This window comes from Talpa europaea (assembly GCF_964194135.1).
Source record: "Talpa europaea genome assembly, chromosome: X".
NCBI lineage: Eukaryota > Metazoa > Chordata > Mammalia > Eulipotyphla > Talpidae > Talpa > Talpa europaea.
The window spans coordinates 19,577,985-19,596,637 of record NC_140081.1 but is presented as its reverse complement, the minus strand read 5'-3'; the positions used below and the strand labels follow the sequence as shown (position 1 = coordinate 19,596,637).

The 18,653-nt window shown below is 37.8% G+C and overlaps 1 protein-coding gene across 1 annotated transcript in view; it reads left to right on the top strand.

The window, feature by feature from the left end:
* DMD (dystrophin) overlaps positions 1 to 18,653 on the top strand; it is a gene marked incomplete at both ends in the record, with an annotated part of 1,915,324 nt that overhangs the window by 517,239 nt on the left and 1,379,432 nt on the right. Inside the window, 1 exon segment of the mRNA XM_084258879.1 lies at positions 17,256 to 17,406. Within this exon segment, the coding sequence (XP_084115005.1) occupies positions 17,256 to 17,406 (151 nt within the window).

Here is an 18,653-nt window from a genome sequence, read left to right as displayed (position 1 = left end):
CAAATGTTGGTGTCTAAACCTGGAGATTTTAGTGTTCACATATTGACATTTTCCCCTGCTTTGATCATTTTGGTGATTGCTCCTCATCCTAGAGGTGAATTATAATAGCCATATTGTCACCATTTAGTCTGTCCCTCCCCCATGCCCAAGAGTCAACTCATTTATAGAGAGCCTCCTACTTGTGGTCCTATGCCAACATTCTCCATGCTCGGACTTCTATTTGTACCAGTCTGTGAAACTTAAAGAAAGCGACTTGACAGCATTTGGAAGCCTTTAAGGTCAAGGCTTCTCCTTTGTTGCCCATTCCAAGGTGACACTGTTGTCTTCCTTGTGCATTCTATTTCCGCATCCTTTTCTGGAGGAGAAATACACTGGTTGTTAATTATTCTTCCTTCAATAGGACTAACAATATGGCATTAAATTAATTAATTGCAATTTTATATGCATTGCAAGAAAAGCTAAATTCAAGCTAAAATTAAAATCACAAGTCTTTTATCTGTTTTTATAACAATTTTAAAGGATCAGAAAACATTTTTATTAAAGGAATACTTAGGTGATAGAAGACAATGTACACACATACACACAAACAGTATGAGAGACTGTGTATGTGTATGTATGTGTAATTTCTTCACTGTCTTATCCCACTAAAGATTGGGAAGCCTAAGGTACAAATGTCACTACTTACCTATGATTGACATAAAAAAAAATAGTTTGACCTTAGGAAAGATTTGGGGACTTGGGTCTGTGGTTAAGCTTTTAGAATTAATTATTAGAAAAGCAAGCATACGGGCCTCCCTGGTGGTGCAGGTGGTTGAGCCCTGCACTGTGAAGCTGTCCACAGCCTCTGCAGCACACTTTAGATCCCCAGCCGGCCGGCAAGAATCCCACATGGCCCAGCAGACCTGTCCTGGCTGGCCTACTCGTCCCCTCAGCAGTTTATTTCTTCAGTCTGCCTGTTCTGTTCCCTGCTCTGTCTCTGGTGAATCCTCTTGCCTTCCCACGCATCTGGCCTGTACCCCGGTTCTTGTATAAAAATAAATAAATCTTAAAAAAAAAAAAAAGAAAGAAAGCATAGGTTTTTCATTGCCATAGTTTTTGGTCCAACATAGTTTTAAAAATGAGTCATTGATATGGAATCACTTGTAGCACATTTTTTTTCTTAATAATTTGTTGAAATGTAGGGGCCTCCCTGGTGGTGCAGGCGGTTGAGTGCCACACTGTCGGCAGCTTCTACAGTGCAGGATCAATCCCAGCCTGCCGGGGAGAAACCCACATGGTGCAGCAGACCTCTCGTCTCATCCGCTGCTTCCCTCAGCAGTGTATTTCTTCAGTCTGCCTGTTCAATTCCCCACTCTGTCTCTGGTGAATCCTCTTATCCTCTCACACATCTGGCCTGTATCCCGGTTCTTGTATAAATAAATAAATCTTTAAAAAAATTGTTGAAATGTACATACACAATGTGTTATTTAAGCAAAGAAAATTCAGAAACCTCTTGTGAGTTTTTAAATAATAGAAGTCTTCCATATCACTTTCACTAATTTTGTGTGTGTTCATGCATAAAACCTATTAAATTCTAAGTGAGATAAAACATTATGCAAACTATGCTGGACCAGATTTTTGATAGATTTTTTTTTTTTGAGGAACAAAAAGCTGATTATGGCAAGATGAGGTTGTCAGTGGTTAAAAAATAATTCTAGACCTTATTTAATGCCTGAAAACATTGCTATCTGTTTACTTTCTATTATCATGGTCATGTTTATGATTTGCTCCAATTTGAAACATCACCTATTGTTTGCAAACATATGATTACTTGGGAGCGGCAAGGCATAGTTAATTGGTAGTAAACAAAAAAGTATTAGTCCTATCCACTCGTCCCTCTCTCCAAAGACAGGGAGTAGATAAATTCAGTTAGAAGCTGCCATGGCCTTAAGTGTGGATTTAGTGATAAAAAGAATGCTAATTAACATTTGTCCAGGCATATGGGATATAACCAACGTGATGCTAGAATTCTCAAGTTGCTATCTTATAACAAAAATAAGAAAATAGTTGGGATATAGATAAATCTATGAATATTTATATTTGACAGCTCTAAGTATTATCTACCAATATATGTATAAGCAGAATTAAATCATATCTAATATGTATATTCATTGTGAAATGCATATGTAAATATATATATATAAATACAGAAATACAAAATTATTAATAGAGTGCCTCAAGAATATCTGATTTACTTCAAGCTACTGAGGACACAGAAGTTGATCATCAGAGTTAAGGTCCCAGATCAGATGATGAATATACTCTAGAGAGTCTGATGGCCAATAAAGCAGAACACAGAAGAGTAGAGGGGAGCAAGTATTCTGAAGAAAGTAAAAGGCATTATGATAGAGTATTTCAGAGGCTACTTTAAAGCCTTTGTGATCAGGAATGTTCTGTGGTGAGTCCTACCCCTTCGTTTCAAATTTAAATGACAAGAAGGTAGCACCACCAACAGATCAGAAGGAATAACATTTCAGTTAAAGTCAACTGTCTGTTCCAAGGCCCTAAGTTAGGGGCACTTTGACAGTGGCCTGTGTGAAGGGAGCATTGCAGGAAAAGTTAGGTCATGGAAGTATGAGATGGGGTTGAACTACTGGTTGGGGTCTTATCAGCCCCGACAGTGTCAGGGTGAACAATAAGGGCTCTAAGTTCCAGCATAAGTGTGAGAAAAGTCCACCAGAAGTTTTTTTTTTTTTAAGATTTATTTATTCATACAAGCACTGGGTACAGTCAGAAGTGCGGGAGGGTGAGAGAATTCACCAGAGCCAGAGCGGGGAACAGAACAGGCAGACTGATGAAGTACACTGCTGAGGGGGCAGCGGGCAGCAGGAGAGGTCTGCGCGCCAAGTGGGACCCTCACTGGTGGCTGGGGATCGAAATGGTGCTGCCGAGGCTGCGGGCAGCTTCGCAGCCCAGCGCTCAATCACTGCGCCGCCAGGGGAAGCCCTCCACAGGAGTTTTTAGGCATGGGAGAGACAGGTAAAGGCCGTGGCAGTAACGACACTGGAAGTGGAGAGGACTGCTGGGGGAACCAGTGCAAAAGTCCAGGTGGGAGCTCTAGTGTCTCATGCCACATGGTAGTTGTGCTACCTGAGTGTATTCTCCTCTCATAGCCCCGTAGCTAATTTATGAACTACTTCTTCTATATTTATTTTAGTCTCTGTTTTGTATTTTTAATAGTCAAACTGCTTTTTGTTTTACAAACAGACATCCTTGATTCACATACACAGCTGTTGCCTTCACACAAGTTGCATCTAGGAGATACTATTTCTCCCATGAACCATTCACAGCAAACGAAACAAGAAATTTGAAATATACAGAATGAACAAAATTTTCTCATTTCTGTATTACCCTAAATCTGTTTGTCTAAGGGGTAAGGTCTTGCTTTCGTAAGCATTGTCACACGTGAAATGGGGCAACATACTTCCCGTGTCTGAGTTTCGGTTTCCTGGTGCCTGGAGTGGCCCCAGTGCACGTGCCTGACACACCTCTACCGGTGCCAGTGAAGGTGGGCAATGTGTGAAATGGCAATGTGTGAAAGCAGCAGTATTGCAACATACAGAGAAGGATCACCATTATAAATAAGATGACTCGCCAAGGGTTAATTATTTTAATTCACTGTATATACTATGTAATTTGCCTCAAACATATTTTTCACTTCCCCCTTCTCTGCCTCCTCCCCTCCCCTGTCTTCTTTAATTGTCTCACTCATTCTTTTTCAAAGGATAGGTTTGTGGGTGTTTTCTATGGGGGTAAAGGAACACGAACCGTATGATTAAAATTACATTTGAGGTTATAATTTCATAATTGAAACATTTAAATATGTGCTTGCAAAGGATTGTAATTTAAAAAAAAACAACATGCAGATGCTTGTACCTCCTCTCTTCTTCCTTTTTACTCCATTCTCATTTGAGTCTTATTAATTCATTTCTTCAGTTCCAGTGCCTTCGTGGATATGAATTGATGAAATGAAAACTAATACAATAAAGGAGCCTGTTAAGATGCAAACTAGTGTGGTACAAACATGCCACCGTTGGTCAGTTACAAATGTTGATGAGATTGAAAGTAAAACAACTGGGGCCTCCCTGGTGGCACAAGAGGTTAAGATGCAGCACTATGAAGCTATCCGCAGCCATTGCAGCTTGAGTTCGATCGCCAGCCAGGGATCTGGCCCACATGGCACAGCAGACCTCTCCTGTCTTGCCCGCTGCTCCCCTCAGCAGTGTATTTCAGTAGATCTGCCTGTTCTGCTTCCCACTCTGTCTCTAGTGAATCACCTCCCACACACACCTCTGGCCTGTGCCCTGCTTGTTGTATGCATAAATAGATTAATCTTTTTAAAAAAAGAACGTAAAAAAAAAAACTAACTGCCACCAATTTCACACTGAAAATAATAATTAAAAAAAGACAATGTCTGTTGACATGCTTGAGTTGGAAACCTTGAGACAAAATGATTTGTGTTGCTTTGCATTTTATGATGTACAACACCTTTTGGGTGGTGGAAGATCAGGGAAAGAGAAGAAAAAGACAGAACTTTCAACTAGGGAAGTACAAGAAGACAACTGGCACAGGGACAACAGAAGATTTCCTTTTCTATGAATAAGCTAATGAATTTGATTGAAAAATGCAACCTGCAGAGAGCAAAAGAGATTTCCTGACATTTCTACAAGGACTTATAAAGATAAGCACAGCAAGTTCCATCAACTTCTCTGATAATTGTGGTCAGGACATGCAGGGGGAAACTAAAACCTTTGTGATAGACGAAAAAATGAAAGAAAGTTAGTAAGGTTGCCCAGTGAAGTTATGTTCTAGTTTACATCAGCAGAAGGAGAGGTAGGAATTGTATATGGGTGGAAATAAAAGCCTTAACAAGGGAAATGTGATTCACCATCAATACTTGGACTGGAGAAAAAAATATCCCTAGCAAACGAGCTCATCATTTTTTCCCCCTTTAGATGTCTGTTCCAATCTTTTTTTTTAAAAAGATTTATTTATTTATGCATACAAGAACTGGGGTACAGACCAGAGGTGTGGAAGGTAAGAGGATTCATCAGAAACAGAGTGGGGAACAGAACAGGCAGATTAACAGAGATACACTGCCGAGAGGAGCAACAGGCGAGTCAGGAAAGGTCAGCCACGCCATGTGAGTAGCTCCCTGGCCAGGTATTGAACTCGTGCTGCAGTGGCTGTGGATAGCTTCACCGGTTGCATCTTAACCCCTTGTGCCACCAGGGAGGTCCTGTCTGTTCAAATCTTGAATATATACAGCATATGTAAGGGTGAATAGAAAAAAAAGAGATGCTGAACAAGTAAATGGGTGTTTTCCCAAGTGAAATAACTAAATATTGCATCCGTGACTGTATGAATGAATGCATGAATGAATGCATGAATGAATTAATTCCTTTAGGTAGTTTCAGTTTGTCAGATGAATTTGTTACAATGAACATTTTAATGATGTGTCATCTCAAGTTCTGCCTTGTCATTTTTCATCACATTTTTATTTTTTAAAATTCTTCCAACAGTGTTGAAATAACATTGCATCTGAAGGTGGTTCAAGGATCAGCAGCAAAAATTATCACCTGAGACCTTGTTAAAAATGCTGTCCCAGTTCTTACTCTGATCTACAGAACTGTCCCAGTCCTTACTCTGATCTACAGAATCAGAATCTGCAATTTCATAAGATTCCATATGATTCCTAAACATATTAAAGCTTGAGAAGCACTGATCAGTTAACACAATTATAGAATTATGTGAACTCATAGCCTTTAAACCTCTTATGTATCTATTTTTCTATCAGTTGAAGTGAGTCAAACATTTTAGCTACTTTCTTAGATGCTTCACAAATGGTACTGGTGATATTCTATTCAGTCCTCAAATGTTGGTTGTCATCTGACATGGGTGATTAATAGAATAGTAAGATTATTGTGAAAGAGTATAGAGCAGAGATTATATGAGAGTATTGACAATTTTTGACTTAATAAGTAGCAATTATTAGCAGTAATTTAGTCAGGTTGAAATGGATATGGGCAGGATTTTTTTTTCTTTTACTGTAAGTGATGTGTACTTAAAATCTTATTGTTTTTTATTAATATAAAATATGTGACTTTTACAGTTCAAGATGTGAAAAGGAAAGACGCAAAGACTGATCTCTGGAATTCAAAGAAATGAGACCAGAGAGCAGCATTTTGGGAAACAGTGCCTTTTCATAAAGATAAATAATGAGGATCTCCCTGGTGTCTATCACCATGATGGCCTGAGTTCGATCCCCAGTCAGGGAGCTAACCCATGTGGCGCAGCAGACCTCTCCTGACTCTCCCTCTGCTCCCCTCATCAGTGTATTTCAGTAAATTCACCTATTCTGCCCCCCCACTCAGTCTCTGGTGAATCCTCTCCACCTCCCCATACACACACACCTCTGGCCTACACTCCAGCTTGTCTACATAAAAATAAATAAAATCTTTAAAAAATGATAAATAATGATCATTAGAAAGTTAAGTTTTAACATTCATTCATCTGTATAACTGGCAATGATTGTCTAGTATATTTCCAGCAGTATTTTAGATACTAGGGAAACCTCAGTAAACAAAACATACTCACTTCCTCTCTATTTCAGCTTGCATTCCTAGTGGGAGGAGACAATTAAGATATATGTGAATCCTATCAGATGGACTACCATGATAAAAAGGGATAAGGCAAGGGCTAGGGTTAGAGGGTGAAACATTGCGTGTGTCATTGTATGTATGTGGTTATTTAGAAAAGATGAAGGGAGGGCACATGCCTCTCAGAGGGTTGTGGTAAATGGAAGCTACTGGCAAAGTCCTGAACAGGAGTGTGCTCAGCGTGTTTGGGAAACAGCACCCAGAGCTGACAAAAGATAAAATGATGAAGTTCTGATTTATGTCTATAAAATGACTCAAATTACAATTAATGGACAATCTCAATAGGCACAGATTTAATGGAAGTTGACCTTTTTACAATTTTAATTCTGATATTTCTAATTGGAAATTAGAAACTTTTAACTTTTGTATTATGTCTTCTATGTTTGCTCAGTAATTAAGTGATGACACTTAATCATTCAAGAAATATTTATTGTGTGTCTAGAATGTGCCAGGCATTGTGCCAGATGTTATGCAGTGACATAATTACCAAAGTTGAGAGCAGGCTTTGGTTGCCATATAAATGACTATGTTCAGAGAGTCAACATTCCCCATTCTTTATGGAGATAATTTAAACAGCCTTCCAGTCATTGTATTTAATAGTCATTTTTGGTTTGTGATGACATTTGTGAGTTTCTTCATTTACTTTGTGAAGTATTTAATCAGGAAGATTGAATTGAGGGTTTGCCATAATGTATTTGCCACAAGAATCTTTTGCATCCAGCCATGCAGCTTCCTTATTATGTTACTGTTACTGTTTTGAATTTATGTTTTCAAAATGCAAATGAATGTGTTTGCATGTTGAACTTTAATCTTGCTTTGGATAGTTGAAGAATATCAATAACTAAATTGTTGCTGAGCTGTATGGGTGGAGGAATAAAATAGACCAGGATATTTTTAAACCAATGGTACTTTTCTGTTCCACAGAGTCCTTTAAAAACACAATAATATTTCTTATATTCCATTCGGTGGGTAAGTATTAACACATGTTTAATTTTGAGTTAGGTTTGAAAATTTCTTTTTTTTTCCTTGAATGGAAGGGCATTGTTGTAGATGAACCTTTGTAACAAGTTTATTGTGAGGTTGCAGTCTAAAAGCTCTGGCTTTCAAGACCAGGTTGCAAGCTGTAATAGAATGGTTAATGATCAGCGCATCTGGGAACTTTGCAAAAATGTGCATGTTACCTTCTCCTTGGTTTTCCCCCTGGCCCAAGATATCAGCTTACTACTTGGGGGGAGTAGGAAGAAAGATGGACAGGTGAGTTTTAGAGGGGCAAAACTCCGTATATGACTTTGTTAGGTTCTTTCCTAACTTCATTCTCTAATGGAAATTACCAGTGTCTGAAATTTATAGCCAGAAGACCACGGTCCTGTGTCACACATAACAGTTGGGTCTATTAGGGTGTGACTAGGACTTAGAGGACAGAGGAGACAGGAGGCAGTGAGGTGCAGGAGAGCCAGAGGGATTAACCACCTGCACAGATGCTGAGGCTACACCTTCAGAAATTGAGTTCAGGTATGGAGGTGGAGGTAGGGGTAAAGCTGGTAAGGTAGTGGTGGCAGTGAATGTGTGAGTCTTAGACATTTTGGGACTTTGTTTTTGTTGGTTTTTTTTTTTTGGATTATATGTTTTATTTATATTTTAAAAAATGTGTGGTTCACAAACCCTTTAATATTTGATCTCTACATCAGTTGTATGAGGAGACAAGGGAAAGAACATTATGTTACAGGCCTAGGTGGGAGGCTCTGGGAGCTGCTTCAGCTGTTTCCACAAAGGTGCAAAGCTTATAAGTGCAAACACTCAAATTGAAGCTAAGTTAAAGCTGGATTTAGAATTCGGTGCTGTGTTCACAAGAATATAGTGCCACTTAGATTCCACCTAATGTTGGATTCTCAGTTTTCAACCTTTATTTCACCAGGCTTTCATTGCACTTTGATAAATGTGATAACCTTGAGAGTTGAAAAATACTAATGTGCCTCACATGGCCTATTCATTACTGCCATACAGTGGAAGCCTTTCCATATGTTTGTACATGCATTCTGAAAGTTTTCTTTAAAAAAATCAATATTGGTTTTCTGTTTTACAGCACTGTTTGCTTTTTTGTTGTTGTTGGTCTGGGATATAGCTTGTTTTATGATTCCTATAAATGAAACACTATAAATATTTCAAGTACCTGATCATTTATTTTACCTTGTTACCATGTGATTGAGGGAAAGTGGGTCACAGAGTGTATTGTGGTCGCTGACATCAATGTAAATCGCATGCTAAGAACAATCATTTCAACACGAGCAACAGTACTTCTCATTTTGGTGTGAAGAGAGAGAGAAAAAGTAGCTATTAATGGCACTCTCTAAAAAGCCCACTAAATGACCTTCTAATTTTTTCCCATCCTGATAACTACTGCCATAAATGAAAGAAGGAATAGATATAAAAGTCATCTCTACAAAATTAACATTAGTATTGGCAGTGTAGCATGATAGCAAAGCTGACCCCAGGGCCAAGCTACCTGATCCCCATTCTCACACCTCCCTGTGCTTGCCTTTTGACTCAGACCTACATTTCTTTTTCCCTTTGTAAATTGGGGCTAATATCAGTCCCTGAATTGTTAGGATTGATTATAGTGAAACCATTGTCTGACACATGAGAATTGTAATTTATTTATAAATAAAAGTGTATTTAAAAGTTCCAAATTGTACAAGGTCAGAGTTGCTATAAATTAGGTAATTTAGTGCTTAAATAGTATCATTAGTTGACAAATAATTAGGTGAAGATATTTTTACGTGTCATAACACTGCCTCCAGCTTCTTTCCAGCATCGGGTTCATGTCCAGTGATATGACCATGCTACTCAAACTTGTACCACCTGTGAGCATCCAAGGACTAAGGTACAGTTGTGACTGGGTCTTGAAAGCCAGCATAGTCATTTTCAACTCTGCATGTTTGTGGAATCTGGGGGAAAAAAAAAAAACACTAAGTGTCAGATAAAGCCAAGCTTAAAATCCAATCCTTGAAAGTTGACTATAGAACTGAAGCATCCAGAATAGGGTGGGGTGGAGAAGGGTAAGAATGAAGAGGGAAGGAAGGAAAGTTGGACTATGGTGGAGGGCTATGGATTTTTGTGGGTGTTTATTATGATGGCAATGCCAGGTGGGGATATCCTAATATTACTTCCATTAAATGTTAAAAAAAAAAAAAGCAAAAACCTCGAAGGGGTAATCCTGTCCCTCTAAATCATATACAGTTTTTGTAAACCAATGTTATCTCAAAAAGTAAAAGCATCTGATTGAAGATATATTCCACTAATTCTCCTTTGTATGATAATTTTAATAAAGAGCAACTTAAAAATCACCCTCACTAGTCACTTTCTTAGTAGAATAAGTAAAACAAAAACCCATATAAGAGATTTAAAACAATAACATACTTAAGTGTATGTCAGCATTCTGGGATTTCTTGAGAGAAAATCAAAATTATATAATCCATTCATTAAAACCATTTTGCTAAGATTTTCTAGTCAACAGTTTAAATAAGTAAATAAAGTTTAGTTTTCACCAGTGAGCGTTTAGGTACTAAATGGCCTGCAGTTGAGAGTAAAAAATGCATTAAAAATTTAGTTTCTCTAATTCATACTGGTTGCTCTTCCTTAAATCAAATATATAGGTTTTATTGCTAACTTAAATCATGGGAGTGTGTTTTGCATGCATAACCTGTTAATGGAAGATTCTCAGTGATTCTTTTGTAATCTGGAATTTACAGTCACATTTTATCTCCTTTCATTAGATGTTTTTCTTATTTGAGAATTGCATATAAGGTAACAATTAGTTATAAAATCTACGAAATTGGCCCTGAGAAACTGTGTTTTGGTTATTTTTAATTGTAGTCCCCTAATATCTATAAATTATATACTATTATACCCTTATTTAGTATAATGTCTAGCATATGATTATGTTTTCATAGTTTACTTTTATAGATTGCACTAATGTATTGTCATTAAGCCCAAGAAAGCCATTAGGACCATCATATGGGTTATAATAAATGAAAACTTGTAATTTTGACATTGATAAATTTGTGTGTGGGAGGCAAAAATTTTAAAGAATGCTGTTCATATTTATTACTAGATTCTTTAATCTGAATACCACTCCTTATAAACACGTCAAGACAGGATGAAGTGGTATGTGTAAGAACTTCCAAAGAAGGATTAATTGCTATTGTCAATCCAGTTATCTGTTTGTTTAGAACTGTGATGTCCAGTGTAGTAGCCATTAGCCACATGTAACTATTGTGAATCTAAACCATCACATTAAATATAGGTAAAAATTCAATATCTCTGTCACTGAGAAACTGTCATTAGCCATATTCCACGTGCTTAGTAGTTCCACATGGCTCTAGTGTGGAATAGTGCAGATACAGAAAGTTTACATCATTTTAGAAAGTGCTATTGGACAGAACTGGTTAGAGCATTAATGCCTTCCTCACCTGCTCCCACATTCTAAAAGTTTCTGTAAAGCAAATCCTACATTCTTGTTGATTTCTTTTATGTTCATAGAGGTATGTGCCCACACGGGGTGACAGCAGATCCCCTGAAAAACGGTTCTCCTTAGGAAGTCTTTTAATACAGCTAACAAATACCTCAACCCAAAGTTGCTTATACCATTTAAAGTTTGATTATGGACCAGTAGCATCCTTGGGGACTTCTTAGAAAAGCAGAATCTCAGACTCTCCTCCCAGGTAATTTGTATGCACATTTAAGTTTGGGATGCACTTGTTAAAAACACCAGGGTGTCCACTATCTTATTTTACCATAAATCCACAGGTGGGCTAATTTCAGAGACCATGACATCTGTGACTTCATTGTGTCATCAAAATCCCAGATTCTTTCAATTTACTGTTTTTACTATTTTCCTTCTGTCCTCAGATGATCTTACACTTCGAAGTTGGTCACAGTACTTCCTAAAATCATATCCTGACTGGCTTCTGTCTCTAGATATTGTCAGGACCATTTCCTGTCCTCACTATTTTATTCCAGTCCTACTACCTCCTCTACCACCAGTCGTATATTTATGTTTCATTCTCCTTTTACTTTTATGCTCCTTCCTAAATGACCGCTTGTAAACCTTAAAATGAAACCAAGAGAAATGCAGACTCTTTTCTTGCCTATGTTGGTAGAATTTTATTTTTTGAATTTGACAAATTTCCGTAATTTATTTTCATCTTTAGATGTTTTACATTGAACTATATGAAAGTGTCATTTTCATGGATTAAAAACTCAAATGTCAGCAACTTTGTATGCCCCTAACCTAATACAATATTTTAGCTATGAAGACGGAAGATAATTTAAGGTTAAAAACACAAGCTTGGCTCACAGATAACTTAGGACTTGTATACTGGCTTAACATGTCGCTGAGATACCTTGGGCAAGTTCTTTCACCTTTGTAAGTTCCAGTGTCCTCAGAAACAAAATATTAGTATTATCTATCTCTGTAGGTAATAATAAGGATCATGTTTCAGTGTTTCTTGAACACAAGTCAATCATGATCCACCTTCAAAATTTTTCCATGTCTCAGCTCTTCTTTATCATATATTTAATGCTTTTCATTTGAATGATTACTTTTTTAGTCTCATCCTAAAGTATATGACTACATGATTGCTATACATGAAAATCAGCAATAGTACTACATATATGCTATATATGTGCACATTACATATATGTTAGCACATATTAAAATAACTTTATTTTTTTTTCTTGTGCCACCAAATTGATTCAACAAAGTACAGTTGGGTTGCAGACCATGTTTTAGGAAGCACTGAACTAGAGTATATGATGTTTCACAGCAAGGTTATCAAATAAAAACATGTCAGTCAGTATGTTTTAAAATTAGTTTACATAATATTTATTTTTAAAGATTTATGTATTTATGTATGTATTTATTTATTTATACAAGCACTGGGTACAGTCAGAAGCGCGGGAGGGTAAGAGAATTCACCAGAGCCAGAGCAGGGAGCAGAACAGGCAGAAGGACCAAAGTACACTGCTGCGGGGAGCAGCAGGCATGGCAGGAGAGGTCTGCGCCCCATGTGGGACCGTCGCCCGGCTGCCGGGGATCAAACCGGTGCTGCAGAGGCTGAAGGCAGCTTTGCAGCCCAAACGCTGTGCCACGGGGGAGGCCCTACATAATATTTAAACTAAGATTAACCTCCCCAGAGTTAGCTTGAATTGACCTTCTGATCACAGTGCTCATGATTGCTTCTTCCTTTGCACCAGCATGCCCACTGGCCACTACTCACCTCCTTGCTCCTCATTCTAAGACTATGGCTTGTAATTTGCCTGCATATGTTGATGCCATCGTAGTACAAGCCAGTGAGTGAAGGAAGCATAGCACCTTGTACTACTGGTTAATTTATTTTATGTTCCCTCAATGTAGAAAGTAGCAAGACCTGATTAGACATTACTGAATCATTAGAATAGCTAATGTAACAAAACTGGGAAAGCAAAAATATTTATTCAACATTATGTTAACAGCAGTTGTTCTTGTAGTCCAGAGGGAAACCTGCACAGGGGTTCCCCACATGGATGTCATTTTTTTTTTCTCAACATGTCTTATCCCAAGTCCATTGCTTCTCAAAATTTCATCCTTAAGAAAAACTTCTGTGCTCCTTTTGCTCCTTTGGGATTTGTCTTACAATCAGTAATTTGTGCACCAGCCAAAGTAACTGGAGGGGACATGTTCCCTAACTAATATTCTTTGTGAAATATCACGGAGATCAATGAAGGAGAGCAACTTCCTTCAGTAGTCCTGTCACCTTCCCAAGTCTAGAAGAATACTAAAGGAGCATGGTACCCAATTAGGTTTTCCTGCCAGTATCATACTAACATTTATCTTCTTCATCTCCTGAGTTTGAGTACTTGATAACTAATGGATCAAACACACACACACACACACACACACACACTCACTCTGAAATGACTAGCTTGCACCACATAACGACATTTTGGTCTATGGTTGACTGCATAAATGATGGTGGTGCCTATATATAGCTTTGGTGTGTAGTAAGCTCTGACATCTGGGTTTGTACAACAGAGTTTGTGACATTTGTACAATGAAGCAATGTTCTAATGATGCATTTCTCAGAATGTACCCATGCCATTTAGTGAGGCCTGGTTGTATAAAAGAGTCTTGTTATTATTTTTTGAAAGTATTTTTAAATTTTTGCCTATAAGAACTGGGGTGTATGTGGGCCAGAGGTGTAGGGAGGTGGGTGAGAGGACTCACCAGAGACAGACTAGAGAGGAGAACAGGTGGATTTACCAAAATGCATTGCTAAGAGGAGCAGTTGGCAAGACAGGAGAGGTCTGTGATAAAGATTAAATTATCCAGAGCATTGATTCTCAAAATTGAGCGTGCATTAAATCACCTAGAAGTATTGTTAAAACAGATTCTTAGGTCTCATCCTCAGAGTTTCTGATTCAGTAAGTCTAAGGATGGACCTAAGAATTCGCATTTTAGCAAGTTTTCCCAGGAGATGTTGATGCATTGATGTTGTTGGTTCAAAGCCTGCATGTTGAGAATCACTAGTCTGGAAAGAAAGACAGGGATCTATTTGGCTGGAAAACATTGATATGACTCTACAAATCATTAAATATTGACTCGTACAGTTCGAATACTGAGTGTCCCTGTACACTTCCTGTCACTCAGCCATGCTGACTCCTCTTTCAAGAACCTCCAACTTAATTGGGTTTTATTTTACTCCTGAAAGATTTAATACCTCAGAAAGTACTTAGGGGTACAGCCGTTCTTTTTTTCAAGATGTATTTATTTATGCATACAATAACTGGGGTGTAGGCCACAGGTGTGGGGTTGAGAGGATTCACCACAGACAGAGTGGGGAACAGAACAGGCAGATTGACTGAAATACACTGCTGAGGGGAGCAGTGGTGAGACAGGAGAGGTCTGCTGTGCCATGTGGGTAGCTCCCTGGCCGGCCGGGGATTGAACTCATGCTGCATAGGCTGTGGATAGCTTCACAGCGCTATGCCTAACCCCTTGCGCCACCAGGGAGGCCTGGTAAATCAGTTCTTTTTGGTTCATCCCTGGGTTCAGAGTTATAAAATATAATCATTATTAAACATGAAATACTACTTGAAGTCCAGACTTTATATTTTCAAGAAATTGCCCAGCACTCTGGTAGTAGCATAGGGTTTGATATTGCAAACCTCTCTCCTGCCTTACACAATCAAGCTGTACCAACATTCCTGCTCCTCTATGATGCCTCAGGGCCTCTACATAGGTGGTTCATTTTGGCTAGAGTATGTTTATTCTTTTCTTATTTCCTCTTACATGAAGCTTTAGAGTTTTCAGATATCAGTGCTTCAAACAAGCCTTTATTTACCTCATAGACTCAGTTCATTTGCTCTCATTTCATAGTATGGCCACATTATTATAAATGGCCTAATGAATTGTATATTATCTCTGCCCATCCCCAGAATGTAAGTTCGTGGCAGTAAAAGGCACTGTGGGTCCTTCTCACTTCCCTATCCAGAAAATCTAAGTACTCAGTCATTGTGCATCTGATATCGGTGGGAATCAGTTTTCAAGTCTCAACCCTCATATGTGCATTCTCAAGTAGCACCTTCCTTGGCAATCCCAGGCCAACATAGAGTCTCTGTGTACCATCTGAAATGTATATGCATCGAATTATAATGACCTCTTTGCCATGGTGTAATTGTTAATGTATTTGTTTCTCTGAAAATCTCTAAGCTCCTAGAGTATAGGTATCGATATTTGCTTTTGTCCAGTTCTAATAAATAGGTGTTTTCATCATATATATTGAAGTCAGTATTTTGAGTGAAATGTCTTTTCCAGAGTTTAAAAAAAGTAAATGATGTTTGAAAGTGAAATCTCTTATTAACACTAACAAATGTGGTCCAGACTTGAAACATTTGCTCAAGGATAAGTAATGATGTGGGATATTTTTTCTTCAGTTTTTGAAATGTGAGATTTTTTAGCTTAATATAATCACAACCAGGCAGGAAAAACAACAAATACAAGAGATATTATTGCTGCCAATTCTCATGAAGTCGTACTGTCAGGTCAGTTCTCAAGGGATAGACTGAACCAACAAGTGAAAGATTTATATGGCTTGCAATACCGGGGTCGTGTCATTGTCTGTTAGGCTTAAACTAGCAATGCTCAGCTTTTGTTTCCATTTAAATAGACGTTTCAGCTGCGTTGTTTCCCATAAAAAGCTGTCTACTGTTTCTGCCTGATAAATGAAGGCTCATTCTCACAGACTACTGATTGCAGTGTGCCTCGTGGGACATGTGTCTCTGAAATGTTAAAGGTTAATGAATGGTGTATTCTGAATCATCTTGAACATTCTCAGTTATGTGTCTTTTGTATGTTTAAATGTCCAGAGTAATGGAAATTTCTGGAAAATACTTAACGATTTTATAAATCAGAATAGAGTATTCCTGATGAAATCATGTTCTTCTTGTCAGCATTATAAAAGTATTGCTCAGTATATTATGGTTTCCAAATATGCTTTACACATGCATTCATAAAGAATATATACCTTAAGCTAGGTAGGAACACTTCTCATTTGAGCCTCAATTTTTTTCATAGGATTAATGAATTAAATGATCTAAATTTTTTAAATTTCATCCTCACCACGAGGTGGTATAATTGATAGGCAAGACACTATCCTATGTCCCTGACTCTGGAATTCTGAGAAGGAAGGTTTAAATGCTTGCTTCCAAGGCATGCAGTCAGTCTGTGAACCCAAGCCTTAGGACTTTAAATCCATTACTGCTATTGTGTACATCTTTGAAAATGCATTCACACACATGCTGCCCTAGATCAGGAAGATGGGCGGCATTCATCTAGGTGACTGTTCTGTGATTGTGCTGCAGCTGGAGTCGCTCATTGAGTTGCATTCAGCAGGACGCTCCCCTTGTGGGATAGCATTTCCCCCTCCAGTGTCACTGTCAATATGGTCTCGTGTTGACAGTACCCTAGCCTGGACTTCCCTATAGCACGGCAGAGAGAGAATACAAACAAAACCAACAAATAATAATAATAAATAAAGCCAACAAAAGAGAGAATACAAATGCTGCTGTTTTTCATAGCTCACACTTGGAGCTGGTACACTCACTTCTGCTGTATTTCACTACTCAGTCTCTTCAAGGGAACAATGACAAAGAATTTGCAACCACCTCTTAAAACCACATATATTCAAATGATAGAGATTTAAGAAATGACTGCCAAGATGTACTACTACCTCAAGTACCAAGCATGAACTTCACTTTAGTTAGCATGTTCACATTTAATCAGCGGTGTGAAACTTTGTAAAAGTTGGGATGTGTGGACTATAGTAGTCACAAAAAGAATAACTTCAGAAGTGACTGATCACAGACTCTCTTATTTTCTTACTGCCTGACAGATGCCAAACAGTGAGAACATGCCATAAATTATAAATATAAACAGTTTTACCTATTTATAGGTTTTTTTTAAGCAGTGAGTCAAGTTGCTTTGACAGAAGTAATAATGGACACCTTTCAAATTTTCAGCTTACATAAAGTTCTAATGGATCTTCAGAACCAACAACTGAAAGAGCTAAATGACTGGCTAACAGCAACGGAAGAGAGAACAAGGAAAATGGAGAAAGAGCCGCTTGGACCTGATCTTGAGGACCTAAAATGCCAAGTACAACAACATAAGGTTTGTGTATTTTATGCTATTTTTTTTCTACTTGAAAAAAAACTCTATATGTTATAGATAAATGCATACATATATGTGCACATGCATACTAACATGCATACATGATGGTTTGCAGATAAGAAGGAATTAAAAATGCAAATCAAGAGAAGTTTTAAAATCATTTTTACTGAATATTGTTGATGTATTTTTTTCAAATACGGCATAGCTAGGTTTTTTTCACGTTTGTTAAAAAATTCAAACATATTCCTGGAAGAGAACAATGTCAGGAATGTGATTTATTAAAATGTGATTTATTTTTGGTTTTCTGGAAAAGATCTCTCTAGAGATTGCCTGTAATACAAATTTAAGTAATAAGACAAGATTTTTGAAACATGTTTTTAAACTTCAATTGATGATGTCTTGGAGCAGGTCAAGTCTGATGAAAAATGAAATGTCTGAAATGTTGCTTTTCTGTAAAATACGACATCTATTAATTTTAATATCTCTACCTTCTCTTTCTTCGTTTCATTTGTACATTTACAGTTATGCTCCCTGGTTGCCAGAAAACATTTTTTGTTTCTGTGATTAGGGTTTTGACAAGAATATTTCTGATCTGGAGTTTTGAAGGTGCTTCATTTTAATAACTACTATAAAACTAGCTCCGAGTTTCATTTTAGCAACTGGGGCTTACCCAGTCCTTTAGGACACACACATAGAAAAGAAGTTTGATTGCTGGTCTAGTAGTAGGGTTGTCAGATTTAGCAAATAAAGATACAAGGGAGCCTAATTAAATTTCAGATACACAACAAATATATTTTTAGTGTATGTCCCAAATTATTCACTGTTTATCTGAACTTTAGATTTTACGGGCATCCTGGATTTTATCTAACACCTCTGCTCAGCATCTGTGGTTCTTAGAATTATGGTTTTGAAAAGAAATATCTGCTCCCTCAGCTCATACCTCCTAAATGTGTATCTCTGCAAGTTTGATTCTGTTTTGATAGTATTTTGTCAGAGTTAGGGTTGATAGTTCTTCCATGCAGATGAAAGATACTTTTCTTTCTTGTCCCCGAGTTCTTTTCTTATTTGGGAACTTCAGGTTCCACTAGCACATAAGCCTGACCCTTGTTGTTACAGACTCCAGCGCTGCCCTGTGGCCCCAGCAGTTTAAGGTCAAGCAGTTTAAGAAGAGCGATAGCCATGATAGTCTTCATTCACTGTACTCTCGTGAAAACAAAAACAAAGCAACACTTGAGTTGACATTTCCG